The sequence below is a fragment of the Hetaerina americana genome, unplaced genomic scaffold, assembly GCF_022747635.1.
Source record: "Hetaerina americana unplaced genomic scaffold, ioHetAmer1.1.p SCAF_44, whole genome shotgun sequence".
NCBI lineage: Eukaryota > Metazoa > Arthropoda > Insecta > Odonata > Calopterygidae > Hetaerina > Hetaerina americana.
The window spans coordinates 2,112,545-2,135,703 of record NW_027287030.1 but is presented as its reverse complement, the minus strand read 5'-3'; the positions used below and the strand labels follow the sequence as shown (position 1 = coordinate 2,135,703).

At 38.8% G+C, this 23,159-nt stretch overlaps 1 protein-coding gene across 1 annotated transcript in view; it reads left to right on the top strand.

The window, feature by feature from the left end:
- The first annotated feature begins 715 nt into the window (after window positions 1-715).
- LOC139692931 (ras-related and estrogen-regulated growth inhibitor-like protein) overlaps window positions 716-23,159 on the top strand; it is a 59,087-nt gene continuing 36,643 nt past the window's right edge. The window contains exons 1-3 of the mRNA XM_071591254.1: window positions 716-1,369; window positions 14,788-14,907; window positions 15,006-15,062. Of these exons, the coding sequence (XP_071447355.1) occupies window positions 14,823-14,907; window positions 15,006-15,062 (142 nt within the window). The 5' untranslated portion in view covers window positions 716-1,369; window positions 14,788-14,822. The remainder of the gene's footprint in view (window positions 1,370-14,787; window positions 14,908-15,005; window positions 15,063-23,159) is intronic.

Here is a 23,159-nt window from a genome sequence, read left to right as displayed (position 1 = left end):
GTTTATAAATCACAATGAAACAGGAATAATGTTTCTGTCTGCATACATATGGTCTAAATTCGAAACGATACGATCCCTCTAGTGAGATGCAAAGCACATAGGTCTCGTCTGAACTTCCCCTCCGGCCTTTATCGCTCCCACGGACATCCGCCACCCTTCAGCCATCCATCCAAACTCCGATTTCGCGAATTCCAAACCTCCGAAACACTCCCCTCCCCCCGGCAACTCTCGCCCAACCGACCGTTTTGCCTCCCCTCCCCCCATCCCCCCCTTTCGAATCAAACGATCCTCCCACTCACCACCGCCGCATGCTGCCGTCTCCCACACGCAACCCTCGCGCCTCTCACCCCCCCCCCTCCCCCCCCCCCTTCCCACTCGGCGAGAGCTCCCCCTCTCTCTCTCCCTCTCGTCTCTCCGTCGCATCTCTCTTGCGCCTGTCCGCAAAACACATTCTTCCCTCCCTTCCACGCCCTCAACTATCATCCCCTCCCCCTTCCCCGACCCCAACCGCTCTCCCCTTTCAGTCCGAGGGGATCCCAGGCGCCGTCGCGGCAGAGGGAGGGCGAGGCAGGGTTGGGAGTGGGGGGGAGGTGGATGCGAGTTTATAAAAAGAGCCGGTCGACTCCGGCAAGATCGCAGTAGCAGGAAGCCAGTCGGAGTGCAAGCAAGACACTTGTCAGGCGAGACCTGAGCGTGTGTTTTGAAAGAAAAGTTTTCATAAGGCAGAGAAGCAGCAGAGCAGAGATTCTTGAGATTCCACTCGAGTCCTTAGAAGAGTTTTTGGGACTTTTAAAGCGTGTGAGTGCGCTCTTAGGAAATACCTCTCCAGATATATTTGGAGGAGGACTCTTTTACTTGTGAACTTGAGAGTTTCTCGAACCCGTAGCAAAATCCTTTCGGGAAGGGAAATTATTAGTTTATGAGGAGGAAACTTTTGTCCGGTCAACTTCGTGTTGTGTTGGGCGGCATCTCCGTGTCATTAGCCGGTTTTGTTTTGTGCGCCGGAGGTTTGATAGATTTCCACAAGTGCGCCTGAGAGTTTGATCGCTTCATTTTGATCACTCGTTCCGTATACCGGGGTTGAGGAGCGAGCGGAGTCAAGTTCGTATCCACGGACTTTTTTTCTGCGTGGTGTGCCCGTCGAATTTCCTTCCGAGGAGTCTCGTTATTCCCTCCCCTGGGTGGTTTTCTACTTCCCGGATCGCCGCCGTCGCTGTCCCGTCCGTCACTTGGAGTAGGAGGGGAGGTGGCCGCGTCTTCGGTCCGAGTATCGCCACTTGAGAGGAGTTCACTTCCCGGGTGAGGAAGGAGAGTGCCAGGGCATCTGCACGCACGAGGCAGCTGTCTAAGACGATCTGCAGATCTCAAAGTGAGTGTCAACAAATTCAGAAATCTCCTTTTGTTTTTCAGTTTCGATTCCGTGAAGTCAGAAACGGAAGGTTTTCTAAAGAGAGGATGAATGTTTTGTGTTTTTTTTGCGAGGGAGAGGGAATGATTCAAACCAATAGATTAATTTGATTCGATCCTCCATTTTAATTCAGTTTAATTCAGAAATGATTATGAATTGCGTGAAAAGTTTAATGTTCACTCGAATTCACTGAATCGCTTACCCATCTCTTAAACAGTTTCGTAAAACAACTTTTATCAAATTTTTTTTTTACCGAAATCCAATTCAATGTTTGGTCTTTGCCATCTTGTTAGTTTTCATGAAATTTTTTCGCAAGTCAGTTTTTTTCTAAGCATTACACTGAATGAATGCTAGCTAAACTAAACTTAATTCAAGCTAAATGTAATGACGGAAAGAGACAATATGCTTGCATATTTCGTTTTAGGTTAATGAATTTTCTAAATCCTGTTGGAATTTTTTGCGCAAATATTTTGAGGTAAAACTTCATTCATTTCTGTGTTAGGATCCTGGTTTATGTTACGCATAAAGAATTATCTTGCCGTTAAGAAACTTCCCTTGAGATATGTGCGGAGCATGCGAGACCTGAAAAATTTTCACAAGTGAACATTTTTCGGGACCCGCAACACTGCTGAGAAAAATATTAAAATATTTGGAAGAAAATAAAAAATATATAATAAAAATTTGTCGTAGGCTCTATTTATTATTTAAAAAACCCCAAATCATGTGAAAAAGGTCACGGTTTAAAAAAATAATAACAAAAAACCAAAAATGCATACGATTTTGGCTGATTTTAATTACATGTTCTATACTCTTATTTGATAAACTAGGGCGTTTTGCTTTGGAATTTTGGATATTTTTTTACAATTCATTGTGTATATGTAGGCAGCTAATATTGAGTTCACTTATTCAACTTGTAAGCATATCATAATAAAAATAGTGTTCCAATATCTTGATCGGGAAAGTCTCACCAATGCATGTGATTTTCAACTCTGCACGCTTGGCAATGTATTAACGATAGGACTTTAAAATTTCATAAAAAAATGAAGTTTTCGTGACCTTTTCGTCTTAGGAATCACTTAAGATATCTGCCATCTCAGTCAAATTTCGAGTTATGGTCCTATTGAATTGAAATCATTAATAGCGGTGTTCGTACCTTTCATTGGATTTAAAAAATGAGTCGAGAGGAATTTTAGGTTGATACGAAATATTTAATGCAGTTGTCAAATATTTAATGGCTCCGGGTTAGCATTTTTTACACGAGATAGGTTTTTCTTCAAGCGTAGATAGAAATGCAGAGTACTTTCCATGCAACATATCACTTTTAGATAAGCGGTATTAGGGTCATAATTTAGCAGGGATAAGACGTAGCAAATGATTCAAACAGATATTTGAATTTATTTCATAGTTTTATGCAATTTTTTTACAAAATTAAGGACCATGAATTTTCAAAATATCACAATGTGATATTATGTTTCAACAAAGATTCATATTTGAAATGAAAACCAATGAAAATTCTATAACTAGCAATTATTTTCCTCGTTTTTTTCTAATTTAACAACTCTTTGGTAACAAATGCAAGAGGTGTCACAAATTAAATTCCTCCATCAGGAGAATTTGTGAAAATTTAAATATGTTATATCCTCTTGTTTTTCACTACAATATATTACTTTTTTTGTGCTAGAAATCATCAAATTAGGACGAAATTACACAACTAAGATCTCTTGTCCTATGTTGGAAAGACGCGCAAAGTTTTATTTTTTAAATTCAACCCATTTTCGCTGATAAAAATGTTAGTTTAACTGGGTTAAACCGCGAAGTAATATATAACTGTCATTGAAAATTAATTATAGACTTGATATATGCCTTTCCAAGCAATAGGATTTTTTTTGTTAACTTTTGACAATCCTTGAATAAGAGCCAGGCTTGTGCAACGATGAGTCGAACGATTAGAATGACATAAAAATTAATGCATCCGCAACAGTTTTCGCCATCGCATTTGTTTGATTACATGGTTTCGTGAGAGGAGAAGTCTTAAGGGAGTCAAAATAAGCGGAATGCTGAGGGGAAATCTTTCTAAAGAAAGAGGAGTAGGTTGAGGAGCACTCCGGATACATTTCATTCCCAATTCCAAATCCTCCCAAAGCCTCATTCTTTCCAGAAGCGGCAGTCCTGATCCATTCCTCCTCACTCTCTCGACCCAAGCTTATCCATTCGTCCCAGATAGTGGCTTGCTTGAAGACCCACTTTCCAACGTATAAATAAGTTCGACATCCGATGGCATCCTATACACTGTTTATTTACACCATTGACACGTTCATCATCTTTCTCCTACCGGATTACGAAATTATTTTTTTCTCACACTCTTATACGACTCGGAGAACTTTAGTTGCTTGGAGATTCCGTTGGAACATCCCTGAGGTATCCAACTCGAGCTGAGAAAACTGCATTGTGAAATCGTCGTACAATGATTTTACACGTTTTCACTGATTCTCTCAACTTAAAAAAATTAAAATATGAACTTTTTAGATGCTTACAATCAATAACCATATCAAAAACCCTTCGAATCGGTGTAATACTTCTGTAACGATCCACGCTTTTCGACCATGTCCGTACCGTCAGTAGAGGATATGCGAGCTCGACATACCTACATGACCAATAAAAATTTTTTGTACAATCGAATTCAATTAGCGTCCTTCTTTCGATGTATCGCTACCGTGAGCTTGATCTTGGACACTTGGATAACAACGCAGTTTCTCTCTCTGTCACAAATTCTCGTGAAATCGTTTCTCTAAGTTTTGGACCCTGCTCTAGATGGACGTAAATAGATTTTGTTAATAGCACACAAGAAGAAACTTCGTCTGCAAGAGAATATAAGATTAAACTGGAATTGCAGAAGGGAAGGGGAGAGAGGGTAAGGATAATGTATAATAGGAGCGTGTGTTTGTTTCTTAGGGTGCCCCAAATCACATGTCCAACCCTGAGACGAGTGAATGCATTTGGGTTGAGGAGCGGAATCCGGGTGGAAGTCTAGGGAGGGATGTTTTGTAATCTTAGGTTGGCTCGTTTTGGAAGTCCTCAGCGTTTGTTTTGTGTTTATCTCCCGTCTCGGAGGAGAGAGTTGCATAATCCCGCAGACGCGACCCTATCCAGAGATCTCGGAAGAAATCTCGCTAATGCGTTTTGAGGGAAAAATGAAAACCCATATGGCAAAGTGTGCTCAGAGTAAATTGGCTCAAAGGAACATCTAAAACCCATTAAAATTAAATTAATAATAATATATTAGTACCTAAATAATTACTGCGATGCGATTATTCTCCTTGATGATAGAATATATTAACCATTAAACGAAATAATTTCAGTTCCTACGTTCAGCTAGATGCTCAAAATTATTGAAATGCTATCGTATCTCTCTCATTAAACATTGTTGACGAATTTACACAAAAAAACACTGTACTTGGTTTAATTACTAACGATAACTTTTTTTAATGATTAAAGCTACTGATTCTCGTACGCTCATTTAGATACAAAAGAAGACAATCAAACCTATCTGGCATCGAATTTTAAGATTAAATATAACGTAAATAGTATCGAAAATAATATTCCGTTGATAATGTGTATCGGACTGTATAGTATCCGCCGTCACTTTGTGGAAACGATTCATAATGAATAAGAAATACTTGGTTTTTCCACACAAACTTTATTCTTTAAAATACTTTCAACTTTCTTTTTTTTTTAAATACTTTTACTTAATATCTTTATACTTTAAAATAAAGTTTGTGTGGAAAAACCAAGTATTTCTTATTCATTATGTGTATCGGACCAAAATCTTTTGACTTAAAAAATTTAATTTTAAAATACAAAATATGTTTAAATTAATGCAATATGATTAATTTGCAGTTTAACGTGAGATAAGAACGGTATATTTTGGTAAATAAGAGCCATTTTGTAATTATTCCAAGAGATGGAAAGTTAGTGGATCTAAGAAGAATATTACATTACTTAGAAGGCGATTAAATCGTATAGATGTACTTGAAAAGTTCAAAATTGTATGCAATAGATTCCTAGCTCCATCAAATATGGCTAGTAATAATAATGATGCATACATAAATACTCCCTAACACTTAATACCAAATTCAGTTCCGGTTTTATCAATACACCAATTCCAATGCGTGTGAAATAAATTCTAAAATTAATGGGTCATGTTATAGTGCTTATCCATTTAATGTTTTGAATCAACTTCGTTTTTTCATGTCATGTTGGCAAATCTCTCAAAACTCTTAATTGAAAAACAATTAATTTTCATACCAAATCTTGAGTTGAAACAGCGCTGGATATCATTCTTTATCTATCAAGAGTAGTAAAAAAAGAGACTTCGGAACTCATTTGCATGACCAGATTTGGTTTGAGTAGAATTTCAAGTATTTTTTATTTTTACTGTTATAAATTTATCGGAGAGTTGGGGGACGCAGAAAATTGCTCCGGCGAGCTTTAGCGGAATCGGTCGAGCGTTCCCGTGAAAAATTTGAAATCGATGAGTGGAAATATTAAAAAAACTATTGCGCTGTGTTTAACACGCTCTTGACACTGACAAAATAGTTTTCGGGTAAGGGAGGGCCAATTTGAACAACACTTAATGGGTCAGATATGTGTAATTCAAAACTGAGGAGCTTCATATTATATATATATATATATATATATATATATATATATATATATATATATATATATATATATATATATATATATATATATATATATATATATATATTGTGACTGGTTCTAATCCGAATTGACGCAGTGTAAATTGAGCATATGTTGATCTATTTTCTACCTCGGTAGCCCCGCCATTTTTTTACAAATTAATGGCGGACGTAATAAATGGATTTAGGGGTCGCTATGACGTAATCGAGGACGCGAAGTAAGACTGACACGGCCGAGTTCATTTGGCCGACTTTTCATTATGTCATAATTTGAAGGAGTCTCATATTTCCCAGGAATGAGGCGGGCGGATTTTAACATAAAGCATTTGCCATTCGAAACTCTGTGATCGTAACGGGCCTCGAGACGTCTTTGGGTCGCCCTCAAATAGTTATCAGGGTCGAAGAGAAGGACTAGGGTAGAGGGGAAACAAATAAAACATAAGGAGACAGTAGGGCACAACTTCTACGACAGAAAATAAATCTATGAAAATTATGGAGAAATCAGAATTTTGCCCAGGATGCACTATTATTTGCCCAAAGCACACGAGTTTTGGCATTCTTGAAATATTCTAAGAGGATGCTTTAGTAAATATTTTTAGCGATTGCACTTATAAAAATGTTGTTTGGTAGTCATTTTATATTGAATAAGTAAAGTATTCAGATGGTCTTCTACTTATTGACAGCGAGTAGTTTAAACCTAATATTTGGACGAAAAACTCCAACAAGAAGGACTAAAAGTATCGGTGGATAAATATTAGAGTTTAAGAAAGGCGAGGTGACCTTAGAAGAAAGCGGGTAATTTTGTAATATTTTGGTTATTTTTTAAATAGCGTTACTTTTTATTTGAATTAAAATCCTCAAATTCTGTTTACCTAATCTTAAACCTTGCACCACGCAGTATTAAAAAACCTCTGTGCTTCATATACGACTATTTCCGCTCACAACAGACTTGACTTTGACTACTTGTATACATGTGATTTCTGGAAGGCCTGCACTGATCGTGATGTGGATTTATCTGCAGTTAATGTCTCAAGAGTACAGGAAAAGAGTCTCAAGGACTGGCGTCGCTTCTTCAAGAATATACTGCCAAAGTGATCGAGTTGCATATTTATGGCCCATGTCCCGGCTATTCATCATCTAAAAGGAAATATTCACAATTATTGTTATAGAGCCCAGACTAAATTGGTTTCAATATTCACAACAGTATTAAGAATATTTATCAATACTATAGAATATTAATCTGTTTTGGATTGGGAGATGACAAATCAAAACATATGTGTACTAATTCATACGTGGCTATCCATACTTATTTAACCCTTCGTTTAATTGAAAAGGAAAGACTTCTGTGCAATAAAAAAAACACCCCTTTGAGTCTGAAAAAAATCGGGAAAAAATTTGACACCAAACTGCTAAAGAGAAGAATGAAGAATACTCTGCAGAGAGCATATATAGACATAGTTGTTAATTCTTATTATGATAATAGCCTAGTTCGCATTAGGGTGTGATGAAAGAAACAATGGGTTCCTATCCGTGGGAAGTATTAGTCCCTGGGAGACACTTACCCTGGGTGAGGCTAATTTAAGGGGGCGCCATACTTTGGTCTCTCCGAAAATAACCAGGGAGGACAACCCATCTCTCTCTCCCTTCCGCTCTCATGTCTTCCGACGGGCAAAGAGTAAACGCAATTTCATCGAAATACATTGGCATTTCGATAGCTGTGGCGATTACTTAACCCCGCTCGAATAAAAAAAAAAAAATATATATATATGTATATATACATGTATATGTTTATATATACATACATATACATGTATATACATATACATGTATGTATATATATACATGTATATATATATATACATGTATATACATATACATGTGTATATATATATATATATATATATATATATATATATATATATATATATAACGTACCCATTTACCATTTCCCAAGTGTCCGAAACTTTTTTATTTTCCTACTCGGATTCCCGAACTGTATATTTGAACCGATTAAATTCACCTATCCGATTAAACCAACCTTGAAAAGGAATTTGCATATTTCGAAACCTGGATCGGAAGATAAAAAAAAAGTTTTTGCGGACTCCGCTGAGTTTATTTCAGTCATGCCAATAGGGAGATTTATTATTTCATTCCCCGACTGGGGGCTTCGGAGACGAAGTGGAGGCACGTGCAAGCCCCACCCTCCCCTACGCTCGTGCCGAGGGCAGCGCGTGGGCGGGTGGATGCGAATTGGTTGGAAGGGGAATAATTGCGTTTGATACGTCTTGGAAGTGCAAGAATCAGTGGCGAGTGGAAAGTAGGAGTGCGAGAGAAACCCGGGGGAGAGGGGGAAGGGTAAGTTCTCAGGGCCAACCCGACGCCACACGTGTGTATTTGTTATTTAAACAAAAGGGGAGGATTTTTTATCTCTTTCTTTCTGCAGGGGATCGGTCGAGTATTGTTGGTGGGTTGATTTTGTATTGGTGATTATGCATAGGTGGGATTTCAACGTATAGTATTTAAACCTTTGCCCCATCAGCGGCCATGCCTGTTTTTCTTCCTTCCAATGCACAGAAAAATATTATTCGCATATCAAATACACCCACGCAATTTCAACAGCATTGAGTTTATTTATGATAAATCTGCAAGGTATAAATTAGCTGTCAGAGATACACTGAAACTGCCCTCATATTAAAGCTTGATATTTTTAGTTTTTATTACTTTAAAAGCGAAATATGGATATAAAAATACGTTGGATGTTTAAATTTTTTGCCCAACAAAATTATATAGCCGGGGAATATTTTTCTGGCCTTTTTATTTTCCCTAACGAGTTAGTTAATCACATAAAGTATCTTGATAAAGTGTAGAGTACATTGATGCCATGGTTTTTCTATTGAATAAAAAAGACTACCAGTTTTAATTTTCCCGTAGCGTCAACATACGTGCGCTCTAGTATGTCTCTGTTAACACTCTAGGAATTTGTTTTATCAACCGGGATTATTTGAATTTTAAATGTTAGAATCTCGCGAAACCAGCTTTCTTATTCATTATAAAATGAAACCTTCATATTTTTAAGTCACTTAAGAAAAAAAAATAATTCAGGAGAATCTTTCCGAAGATGAATGGAGCAGTTCGTGAAGGAGAAAGTGTCATGACAGCGGTTTTAATGGGAAAATAATACCACCACGTCTGGAGCAAAAGTGGCTTTAGGCTGCGGAATATGTTAGAACTGTCTCCGGACCGAACTGTGCCTCACAAACACAACACCAGGCCAACCCATTCCTTCCTTCTTGCCTCCCTCACCCTCCACTCACCCGCCCACCCCTCTCATAGTCGGCCTTCTCCTCCCGGCGGACTCACTCCCCCGCAGTATCTTCGACTTCACGTCTCTTCGGCGCCACGTTCGGCTGTCTCCGGAGGTGGGTGATTTTTTTTACGCTTCGCACCCAGAGGAACAAAATTAAACGGATGATCGGTTATCGAGTATGCTTGGGTACGGTCGGCCGAGAAGTTACATTTTTTTTTCTATAGCCCCAGCGACCGGAGCTCGCAAACTCCCGGCGTGCGTCATCCTTTAGCGAGTAAATTTTGCCGACAGTGACTTAGAAAGGAAATAGCAAAGCCTTGAGAGTTCTGTGATATTTGAACTGGGCTATAATGGAGGGAAATCATTTCTGGGGTATCAGTACCGCTTTCCTCCGATGGCTACTCGTGGCGGAGAAACATGGAAGCTTACTGCTTTGGCAAATTTTTTTAGACGAGTAGGTATGAGAAATTAGTGGAAGAATTCATACGAGAAAAAAACTTAACGAATTTTAATTTATAATTATTGAATAAATGAGATTTGAAACAATTTTAATGCCTGAACTATAATTGCTTCATGAAATTGAAATACATTTTTATTGGCTGATGACTGCTAAGTAGGAAAATGTATCGTTTTAAGCAATACTTGGTATATCTCTGCGTGATTTTCCATTTAGTGTTTGTGTAAACTCTGCATAACCTCAATGGATCTTTATTTTAAGTACGTTTTTATGGTCGTGCTTCACCCCCATTCCTGTGTTCTTTTATATGTGTCTCTAACCCCTTTCCTTATATCTATTTATCTATTTCCATGTGAGTAGATATGTGTTCACCATACTTATGGCGGTTTTTCGTTTTTGAATGTATATATATATATACTACCTTGATCAAAAAGTTCCCGGAATAACCACCGTGTGGCGCTCCCATCGTTCCGATTTGAGTTCTGTTTTTTTTGTTAAATTGGTACATCTGTTGTTGATATTCCCTTTAAATCTTAGTGTCATAACTTGACATTTGCAAAAGTTACGTAGCCAAGAGTACATCTATCTCTGTGTGTGTTGGCGATTTTTTACAATTTCAGAAATGGATTTAAATTTGCAACAACGAACTTGTATTAAATTTTGCGTAAAAAACGGATTTAGTGGCGCACGGACGTTGGAAATGTTGGAAAAGTGTTTCGGCAACGATTTTCTAAAAAAAAACGGTCGTTTACCAGTGGCACGAGCGGTTCAGAAGTGGTCGTGAGTCAATCGAAGATGATGAACGCAGTGGCAGACCATCGACATCGAAAGTCGGTGAAAAAATTGATAAAGTAAAAGAAATGTTGGTCAATAACCGCAAATTAACCATCAGAGAAATAGCGGAGGACTTGAACATTGCCTATGGATCCGCCCAAGACATTGTGGTTAATGATTTGGGTTTCCGTCGTGTAGCAGCAAAGTTGGTGCCAAAAGACCTCAATTTCATGCAAAAAAGAGACCGTGTTGACGTCGCAAAAGACATGATTTGCGAGGCTGAATCCGATCCCACATTCATCAAAAGGATCATTACTGGAGACGAGACGTGGGTTTATGAGTACGACACGCAATCCAGACATCAGGCAAGTGAATGGCGTTCACCAAATGAGCCGAGACCAAAAAAACCACGTCGTTTTCAGTCAAAAAAGAAGGCAATGCTGACGGTTTTCATGGATTACAACGGTGTAGTGCATCATGAATTTTTGCCAGAAGGCCAGACAGTAAACAAAGAGTATTATTTGGGCGTTATGAGACGTTTGCGTGAAGCAATTCGCCGAAAGAGACCAGAAATGTGGGCAGAAAACTCGTGGATTTTGCACCATGATAACGCACCGTCGCACAGTGCTATCATTATTCGTAATTTATTGACGAAAAATGCAACAAATACCATCCAACAGCCACCGAATTCACCTGATTTGGCTCCCTGTGACTTCTTTCTGTTCAATCGAGTTAAAAAACCATTACGGGGAACGCGTTTTAGCAGCCGAGAGGAAGTAATGGAAAAATCGCAGGAAGCACTGATGGACATACCGAAAACCGAATATAAAAAATGTTTCGAGGATTGGATCAAGCGCTGGCATAAGTGTGTTGCAGTCGATGGGGATTACTTTGAAGGGGACAATATAGATTTAGATGAATAAACTTGTATTTTTAATTTTCTGAATAAATTCCGGGAAATTTTTGATCAAGGTAGTATATATATATATATATATATATATATATATATATATATATATATATATATATATATATATATATATACATACACACATACTATGTATGTATTCACTAGAAATAACCAAAAAGTAAGGAATTTAAAGGAGACAACGTATTTCAAACGGTTTTGGTATAAAACTACTGACCGGAAATGATATTCTAAGTGGTTATTTTTGAGGTATTTCCGTCTGTAGTGGCATGATACATAGTGTAACAAGTGCGCAGGGCGTTTGAGCATCTTAATTTGTGGTTTCAGGGTTCAAATTCGGATTGTGGCCCTTAGAGAAACCAAGCCTTTCCGATGCCAAATATTCCAGAGAGGGATCAAGGGAAAGAAGTGCCCCACTCCCCGCCGTCGTGTTCGTGAATTCAACGCACGGGCGTGTGGTGGTTAAGTGCGCGGAGAGCTCCACCATAACCTATCCAACCGAACTTCGGAGTTGAGCGTATCTTTTAAATACTCGACGATGAGACGTATGCCTCAGCTGCCGTACTTCGTCTTTGGATACGCTCTCTCTCTCATCAAGCCCTCCCGCTTGGGTTCCCCCCCGTTAGGCAAAGGGGAGGTGGTGGAGGGATGGAACATGGGGAGGAAGTGTGCATTCGAACCATTTTTAACGTCCCGGATCCTCACCCATACGCGTCACTCGTGGAGAGCTTGCCTACGGTGCGTCACCTATGAGCCTGCGCACACCCCAGAGAGCGTTGCTTGCGCGTGTTTACGGCTAGTTTTCGCGGAGGGAGAAAAGGGGACACGCACCGGCCAATAAAACCTACGAGAAAAGCGCCCCCTCGGTTCTTTTTCGGGAACACACGTCGGTGACTTCAACGCGGAGTTGTCGACGGGGTAAATAGGCCCTGAATTAATCTGGAAGTGATCCCGCACACACAGACACATACTCATTTCCCTAACCAATTTCTTTATAGATGTTTTTTCGTCGAGTCTGAAATTTGTGTTTTAGCTTAAATAAGTCGAACGGAGATTCATAAATGAGGTGAAGACGACATCCCAGTTATAAAGCGCGGCCCCAGGCTCTTAAGGTTACGATTACCCTGCGGTCTAATTTTCAAAGGTAGAACGTAACTTACCAGTTTTACGAATATGAAAGTTAATGAAGACGATGCGAACCGTTGTAAATCACTCAGTGAGAATTGCAAGCGATTGGTATGGCAGTCGCAGTATTGGACAGTATTCTATGGAGTAACAGTAACATCAATTTGTGTGGTGCAGAATTACTGCCGATGGATGTCTCTAGTGTGAAAAATGTTAAGATCTATTCAAGCAACTCTTACGGAACCGGACCTTGGAAATAAGTTCATCATATTGTATTTCGAGCGAGAGAATAAGCATTTGATATTCAAGATTGCTTCCAATCATTATGTGGAAATACCATTCCTATGATTTTGAGAGGGACGCAGATCAGCACCACGCCCTGGCGTTCCACCCTTAGCGCCGGCTCTGGGCGCTCATAGCCCCATCTGCAGAGAGCCTTTTTTGGGCGGAATGCTGCATGGTTCTAAAAATCTACATGTACGGTCCCGAGTGGGAGGAATTAAATCATCTTGACAATACAGAAGTATTCTCCCCGCCATAGTAGCCTTGGCGGCTGGAAAGGGGAAAAGCCACGGTCGCGCAATTGACCAAGGGGAAACACTACTACAGTATTCTATGGACATAATCAGCTTAGTTAGTTTTTCTGTTAAGATTAAGAAAATTTGTAAAAAAGAACACACTAAGTGAAGCTGTAAGAAGGTGTGAATTCAGCGAAGAGTAAAAGAAGGCGGTAAGAAGGTGTGAAATTAGCGAGGAGTGCATTCCTAAAATTACGCGCACGACAAACGAATTACATCCTCCCGAAATGACAAGAGGTCCCACCAATTATAAATTGATAAACGGCCACTCCCAGAATATAACTGGAATGCGAAAAGAAAACCACGAGGGTCTGCCGGGAAACGAATAAATAAATGAATTTTTAATATCCGTGCCATCCAAATCTCTCGCGGCCTTGACAATGAAGGGGAAGATGAACCGACTCCGAAAGTCTTTTCCTCCGCCTCAACGATCGTCCTCTGTTTTCCTTTTTCCCCTAATTCTTCGTTCACCCTGAGCAGAAATTTATGCGACGTGCATATAAAAAAAAATGGGTGGAGAAATTATTTTTACTCACGCGCGCGGTTCGCGTACGATATTTTAGCGGTGATCGCAAAGAGAGAGAGGGAAAGAAACAGGCATCGCAAAAGAATCCACGGGAGGTATTTCTAATAATAAAGTTCCCCGAGGGGTGGTTTCCTATTGGGTGGCAGGGGGATGATGCCGGATTGGGCATGGCGGAAACATTTGAAAGCCATTTATATTGCAGCGCGACAGATAGGTGGTGGCGAAAAAAAAAATTAAGGGGAAAACAAGTTTCGTAGATGAGCGCTCGTTAATGTGCCCTTAAGCTTCGTTCTGAAGCCTTAAAGTTTTAGTATCAATCGTAAAAATTTAACGTAATGTGATGATAACATGACTTTATGGAAGGTATAGCTCTCACTGCTTAGAATGTTAGCCATGGCATATTTCAAGATGGCTCCGTGTTTTAGTCAGCATTAGGATTTTTCAGCATAGAATATTAATAATGTATACGAATGATAACCTTCGCAAAATACCGAATAAATGACGAGGTCACATTAGTATTGAGACAGAAGGTCAGTTAACATGAATTCTCATATTGAAAGCACTTTGTTACATGTTTGGAAATATATTTTTTGAGTTTTTTAAACATAAAAAACTGGATTCTATTCTCATCTAAAAGGGAGGTATTTGTAAATATTTCAGAAAGGGTTTTTTTTAGTAACTACTGCGACATAAAAGTATTCTAAAAGTATTTTGAATGAAATTATTAAGTCATGCTTGAAATACATTTTGGTAAATAGTTTTTACCATAAATCAGGCAATACTAAGTAACCTGATGCCATTCGAGGGAGCGAATTAAAAGTTATGATATGAAGTTATGATTTGAAAAATTGTTGTTATAATAATAAAAATGTCAATTCTGAGTACTATTACAGGAGAAATGGCTATATAGCTATATTACTAATTGCATGTGATTTTGTTTATTAGCTCTCTAACCACCCCTTTCTTTTTATTTTCCAAAAATAGGTAAACAGGAGTAGTTTTCCCATTCATTCAACATAATGAAGAACACAACTGCAACCCAGCAAGCCGAACTCGCAAAAGTTCGAATTGCGGTCCTGGGGAAGGTCAACGTGGGAAAATCCGGTATGTAAACTCTCATGCTAAATTGCTTATCATTATAATCGCATGCGATTTCCCTAAAAAGCAATTGTGAATCATTCCTCTCTTTTTTTATTCTTCAGCGCTGACAGTCCGTTACCTAACGAGGAGATTCATTGGGGAGTACAGATCTAAGACTGGTGAGTACAACATTTCATCTTAAGATTTATAAACCGTTAAAAGAGTTTAGTAAATAATTACTTATTTCAATGCAGAGTATTGCAAAGAGGATCATTTCTCCGTTTTACACTGTAGAAACTTTATTCTAGAAAGGAAATATCAAAATCAGCCACAAGCATTAATATTTCCTGCTACATATCTTCCTGTTCTGATATTTTCTTGTATTAAATTATATGTTTAAGTATCGGTTTCTACTCGCCAGATAAAATCCCCCAGAAAGAAGTAGAGCCGTTTTAAAATATTAGCGATGAGACAAAAGACTGATGAAGGCGGTATTATAGCCAAAACGTTAAACGAACCCCCATGTGTCTTTTTAATGTTTTCTCTGTTTAAACATTTTCCCTTGCTATGTATTCTTTAGTCGCTCGTCCACGTTTTACGAGTGTTATGTGTGTATATATATGTGACTCTTTCCTTGAGGAAGGTGGTTTGGCCACCGGAAATTCGGAATAAATGAGAGTTACATACGAGGGTCATCCGGAAAGTAGTACCCGTTCGTGCCGCATGAAGTGCTGACGACGCGAGTAGCCGCTGGACGAGGTCAGATAGCTTCAGTGGCTTGTCTGCCTTCTCTGAGCCAAGTTGCGTGACGCTAGCATTGCCTGTGTTGTTTCTGTGATTGTTTACAATGTTTAAAAAAATTGAGAACGCCGCCAGTTGTGAAGTGAGGGCAGTGATTAAATTCCTCAATGCAAGAAACGTTCGCCCATGTGATATTCATCGCCAATTAAAGGAGGTGTATGGAGACAATGTAATGGACGAGTCGTCTGTTCGGCGGTGGTGTCGCAACTTCAACATGGGGAGGGGGAACACACACGACGATGAGCGTTCGGGGAGACCGTCTGTCATTACAGACCAACTGGTGAGCTCAGTTGACGAATTCGTGAGGAACGATCGGCGCGTCACAATTGATGACATCTGTGAGCATTTTCCCAATGTTTCTCGAACAATTGTTCATGAAATTGTTAAACACCATCTGCATTATGCAAAAATTTGTGCAAGATGGGTCCCTCGCGTATCTCAATGAGCTGGCGGCGAAGGACTATGCAGCAGGAATACAGAAACTTGTCACACGTTATGACAAATGCCTTAATTTGCTTGGAGATTATGTTGAGAAGTAGTTTAAAGTATCCTCTTTCAAATAAAATTTTTTATGTTTGTTAATATTTACTTTTGTGTCTTTATTTCACGAACGGGTACTACTTTCCGGATGACCCTCGTATTTATGTGATTCTCTGTGTTTTTTACACTGGCGCAATTTCGCTTTTCCTTTTAATTTATCATTTACATATTTTATGAGACTTTATTTCAGGTTATATATATATATATATATATATATATATATATATATATATATATATATATATATATATATACATGTACATATATTTCTTTATTTATATATAAAGAGGCAACCATCTCAGGGATTAATAAACAAGCTTGGTTTTGATTAGGAAAATTATAGGGAAACTTATTCTGTTAAATGTAACAGCTTTAAGGCGAAAAGGCGTATTATTTTTATATTAGTACTAGGAGATAGTTTGCAACAAGCGATAATTTTCAATTTTCTGTTGCGAACAATGGTGTGCCAATCATTCGGTGGAACTCTGAGTGGCCAAGCCAGAGAGCGCCTTCAGTTTTCGTTCGCCATTAGATTTTCCGCACCAGCAGATGTCGCCGGAAGACACTCGGTCTCTAGAAATAACGAAGGCTCTGACTGCCAAAATATTGAACTTGAATGCTACTCATTGTTGGAGCAAGGGTTTCTGACAAGCCCAGCTGAGTGTATTTTGGGATTATATGAGAACGTCAGAAGTTTTAAAAGGGACCTAATGTCTGCTACAATTGTTCGAAGTGTATGCCTCATTTTTATTTAGTATACTTTCGATAAGTTTTGGTAAAAAACATTTCGATGATTTTGATGCGTAACTAAACCTGTGTCTATCCGAACCAAAATATTTTCCTAATATCTTAATTAAGCAAACTATAATTACATCAAATCAATCATCTATATCAGAACTACTTCTCATTACGGTAGCTCTTTTTTTGCAATAAATAATTACAAGTCAGTTACTGCGTAAACTTCCTTCGGTTTAAGTATTAAAGTATTTGTTTGAAAGTTATGTCTAAGTAGTAACATGGATTATTAGTATTGTATTTGAGAAATTAGCATTGTATTTGAACGCAAATAACTGATATGTAAACTCGTTTAATAGTTAGAATGTATTACATAATGTTATTTTTACTCACTCTACAGCTATTATGTTGATCATTCGGATAGAAAATATTGGATTCGTTTGCATGACAAGATGAAAACCTATGGCCATGCATTTAGCATGAGAGTACATAGCGATAAAAAAGCGCATTTTGATCATATAAGATTTTTATTAAAATATAGTTTTGATAAAAAATTCATTATAAATCGCTTAAGACTTCTTTGATAATCTTTTATGATAATTTTTTTTCTAATGTCGCACAAATCATAGTCCGTAGAATATCAATTCGAATTATTCTTATCCATTCTCACTTTAAAAAATTAACACGATTAAAATTTTCACGATTAATCGATCTTGGGTTCATAAGATTCGATTCGATCGGTCGAATCGGAAAGTAATTTAAGTTTGGAGGAGGACCTAGTCGACACCTGGCCGAAAACAATTCACACTTCCATTTCATCTCTTTAACTTGCTAAGTGGCCCTGGAACCTTGAAAGAGGAAAGTTTTCCTCCCTCCTCCAAGCCAGCCTCAGGAAAGGATGGGACGGATCTCTTGGTTGGACCCGAAGGCCGGGAAGGTCCCAAGGTCTCTCCGGAGAGTTTTTAAAATAGTGGAGGAAGTATGGGGAGGGAAGGGGGCGGAGGGAAAGGTGGTGGATAGAGATGGGACGGGGAAGGGACTGGGAGAGGGAGAGAAAGGGAGAGAAAGCGAACGAGTTATGTTATTATGGCTATCTATCCCACGCTGAATAATCGGAAATATTCGCTATCTGGTCTTGTGCTAAGCACACGCGGCCTTGGAGGTTAGAGAGCGCCAAAGCCCACGCCCGGAAAATTCGATGACGGCTCAAAAACAATAAACATCGGTGATGGATCTTGGCCTTTGGGCTCTTTAAGGATTCTCGGGCGACGGGGCGATCATTTTTCCATTCCTCCTCTGCCCCCACAACACCCTCTCCCACAAGTCCCCGCTGCGGGACAAATAATGAGAACTCTCGAAACTCGGCGGCATTGGCGAAGGTTAAGGGAATTGCGTGAATCGGTAATTGGAAACACATTCAATCATCAGCTCCATGCGTATACATCTTCCCTGCCTCAGTGAGAGAGGAGCTCTTGATTGAAACTCGGGAAACCAAGAAACATTGCGCTCCCTAAGCAACTGTCTCTCCACCGACGTTTGCTAATTCTATTTACTTTCATTACTGACTGACTTGATAAGCGGACCGGAATGAATTAATTTCAATACACCGTTGAAAAATAATATCTCTATTTAATTCAACCTCCGAAAAGTTGTCGCGGGAATATGAGTTTAGAATAATGGCATCAATTTATTGCGGTATAATAGCTTCATTTAGTTCTTAATCATCCTTGGCTCTCACCCCATCGATTGATTGGTCATATATTTAAAAGTAGGAATTTAATCTGCAATAGTCATGAAACATCCTTGTGCCTTCGCCATATGGTAGCGTTATCCTAATACACTTTGATGTGTGAAAATCGCACATGCGCACATTATACTATCTTTCATGCTCAATTAACCAGGCTTTTTTTATTTGTATACAAATCTCTGCATATATACTCGTACATGCTATTCAAAGAACATCTTAGGCAACTATATCGTAATACGTACATTTGAATTGACAACCCCTTGGGTTTTTCGTTAAAATTAAACATTTATATCCTTTCTTAAGTAATTCAATATCAAATGGATACCAACTTTAAGCTCAGAACGCAGATAGTCTTTTCTGTCTTTTATTTCGATTATTAGCGTTCCCTTGGTTCCATTCTTGTTTATTTGACAGTTTAATTATGAATTATTATCATAAATTTTCTGCTAATTATTACCTTAGAGTGAGTGGTATTAACGACTGATATACAGTGAGGTGAATTTAGTCATGTAATTTGTGAATCCTTAGGATAGATTGTTGGAAGGATTGAAGGTTTCCCCGTACCGTTTATGTAATCTTTCCTTAAGGTCATCCCTTACATAAACTATAACCGGAAGTTAACCTCAGAGTCCTTGGGGAACCCAGAATGTCAATATTTTGTAGTCATTGTGTATTAAGGAGAAGTTACATCAAATTCTAAGTCCGTTTTGGACAATTTTTTTCTTTAACCCTCAATGAATAAATGTTTTTTACTTAACACTGTACTATAAATCTCTTTGCTTGCGAAATTTTGAAGACATTAAAACTTCATAATTGATAAATATATTATCCATTGATTTACGTGTTCTACTCCTCGAAAACTGGAGACGGATTAAATCAGAGTATTTTTCAATCAAAAAACAACTGTTCCCCGTGGGAGTTTATCCATACGCCTTGTCGGACCATAAGAAGTTAGACCCGACAGTGATGACAATATTTTCCCGAGATAAACGACTTATTTTTGGCGAAAATGACTACAGAAGGATGACGTGAAGAGATATAGTAATGAGTAAGTTTGATTGAAAATCATTGACAGATCTACATCTACATCAATACCCTGCGAGCCACCAAAAAGGGTGTGTGGCAGGTGTGAGGTGCATTTATTCATACGGTGAAGTGGTGTATTTTGTACTCTGCTCGGGTACTCCGTAAAAAAATTGAGGGCACAAACGCATGCCCACCGTTTGGCAGAACATAAACTCAATATGATGTCCACAGGAGATGTAATAATTTTGAAGTACTCCCTTTTAACTTTCCGTCGCTGAGAATATATCTTTTCGGGTCAGCTCTCTTCCTCGGAAGCGTGAAATGGAGTCCACCGCTTCGGGAAATTCGGGACAATGTATCCCATTTTTGTCACAAGCGGTGAATTGTAGTGAAGGGTGAAGGGTTTACCCAAGCGGGTTGCTTCCGGAGGACCTCCGGGCGAAGGAAATGAAAATTCAGTCTCTCAAGATACTTGCGGCAAGGAAAACGTCGGGAGTGTTTATCGTTACTACCTATAAAAACGAGCTCTCCCAAGAAATGTGGTTTTTTTTCCGAAACCTGGAACACAATTTTTGCGAGCTCTACGGTCACTTAGATCGTACAGGTGGCAAAATTAACTCCATAAAGATTTACAGCAGTTTCAAATGTGCATTCGAAAATTCATATTATTTGTTTGAAGTTTAAAATTTTACTCTGCTGTAGTTTTCCAAAAACTGGAGTCGAATCCAAAATAGATGGTCCAAACTATTTTCAGCAAAGCTGAGAAATTTCGGGAGGGAAAGTTCACCAAAATGAATCGCTCAACACGATAGAGTTGAAAGGATATATCACTTCACTTGAGTTCCTCCAAACTGGAATAAATGGCATTTAAACGAACAATCACATCGAGAGAATGCAAAAAATTCCTGCATTTTCTCCATTTTCGAAAAATTTTAGCCAGCAGAAGCATGGAGAATACGGAAGCAAATAAAATAGCAACATTCATCGCATCGACAAAAAGGAGAGTACGAATAGAAATATGCATATCGAGTTAATTTGTGCAGAGCAAAAAGCATGCTGCTGAGAAAATGCGAGAAAGAATTGAAATATGAAACTAGAGTTCAAATCAGTTTTTTGGAGTAGACGTAACTCCTAATTTTCGAAAGTTTTCCTAAATGTTTAGAAGAGTTGGTGATATTCTTATCACAAAATTTGGTAATTAGCAATGATTCCAAGGGGAATTAAAGCTCTCATTCATTCCACTAAAAAAGTGGATACGTTTCTAGAGAAAAATATTTTCACTCTGAAATTTATGTGATCTGTCAATATTTTTTTCACACAAAAACGAACAGCGATACTATTAACCTTTTAAGAAACTCACCTTCGTAATACATGAATTAAATATGTAACTTTTGAATTCCTCTGACTGCAATAGATTTTACAATATTGATTACATGCATGATGCAAAATTCACACCGTTACAAATAATATTAGACGTTTAGATTGTGCTGGATAATGTATTATGCGTAGAGCAACACCAGGGTAACTACCTATCAGACTTCTACAGTGGAAGAGGTCGACATGTAAGCGTTATTTGTCGCGTTATTTAAATGGGGGTGCGAAGCAACCCATCGATCGATCCGCCCTCGATCCGACCCGAGGGGGTTGGTGGGAAGAAGGACCCCGCCAACCCCCTCTGGGTCCTCTCCCCCCCACCCTCTTGCTGGTGGCCCCGTGGCCGCCTGACCCACTCGCAGATCGAGAGGCTAAGACACCCGAGACAAATGAAGGAGGGAAGGCGCGACATCCTCCCCATAGACGCTCTCCGTGGAGCGGAGGGATGATTGGATCTTTGGGCTAATCACATCCTTCTGCTTTCGAAGAGAATCACCTTCGCATCTACACACAGGTGCGCCCGTCCGTGTGTCTTAAATGGGGTTTCATTTTAACATTGGTCCTGGTAACACAAGTAAAATTCACTTTGTTGAAAATTTGAGCATGGATTTAGTGAGTGAGTGACGCAGAAATGTACAAGTTTAAGTTCGATATTAAGGCTATATACATGTATTATCTATGGTTTCCTATTCATCTTATGAAAAGAGGAAGTCCTAATAATCTTACAAAACTTTAAGGAAGCCTTCATATAATTTTAAAATAATTAAAATCATCCGATAATTATTTCAATGGCGCAGAAAAAATTTATGAAATGAATAATCAAATACTTCGGAAAAGCAGTTTTGGTCCAGGAACTGCTCCTTCTCCTCATCAAAATCAGATTTCGTCGCTAGACATTCTACCATTTTATTGCAAATTATTAGATGACTAGAACAATATTTCTACTAACATAAGTGAGAGATTTTGAAAGTTTTAACATTTCGAAAAAACTACTTTGTCACCTACGTGGGAAAGTTATATAGCAGTTTTTTACTTAAGCTTACTTAAAAATGCTTCCAAAATAATATTCAAAACTTAAGCGCGTTGTGGTAAATTAAAATCCATGATTTTTACGAAAATTGTAAAAACTAAAAAACATACTGTCATGATATCAAAATTATGTAAGGGGTAAAAAAGGAACGCGAGATTTGCCCAATGGGTAAAGTGTGTCGATCTCCTTAATATTTAAAATTTATTAAATTAGTCATCACTGCAAAAGAGCCTATTAATAACTGCTTACTCATATAAAAATAAGAAAAATAAATTGTTCCGCCAACAATTTCGCAATTCCTCCTCCCTCGCTGTAAACACATCTCCCTATGATAGGATTGCGACGCTCTCAATGCTGATCTACAAGTCAAGGGTCAAATACGATCCGTTGTCTTATATGACGCGACCCCAATTGATTTCGCACGCATATTGAATCTGATCACGCCCCGGAGACGAGCCGTAGAGCGAGGGAGTTAAGAATTCGGGTCCCGGGAATAGCTTTCTTTTCTTTTTTTCATGGTTCCCCAGAATTTCCGGCACGGCCGTGTCATCCAACCCTTGTCTGCTCCCTTCCTATTGCCTCATGTTACCGGGTGGGTGGGGGAAGGGGTGGAAGGTGACAACTAGCAATCATGCATCCAATTACTTTCTAATCCCTTTGGCTCATATCAAACCATGCCTCGGATGACAAAACGATACTTGTCAAACGGCTTCTAGATCTTTTTCTCACAGTCGAAGGGACAGACGTCACATAGCACTTCCTAGTCTACGTGTCGACCTCAATTATCAACCCTTTCCTCCTTCCAGTAACCCATAGCAACGCATCCCTCATTGATTTACTGGCCATTTCCATTTTGCGAGAGAATGAAACGCGGACAATATCACCGGAGATACACTCTCGGTTAAACAAAAGAAGTTAGGAAGTCGCACCGACTGACTTCAATTCCTAACTTAAACTCTTTCCGCAAAAGTAACACCCAATACCTATATTCTATTTTCAAGAGTTCCGCCAGCTTTGGTGATA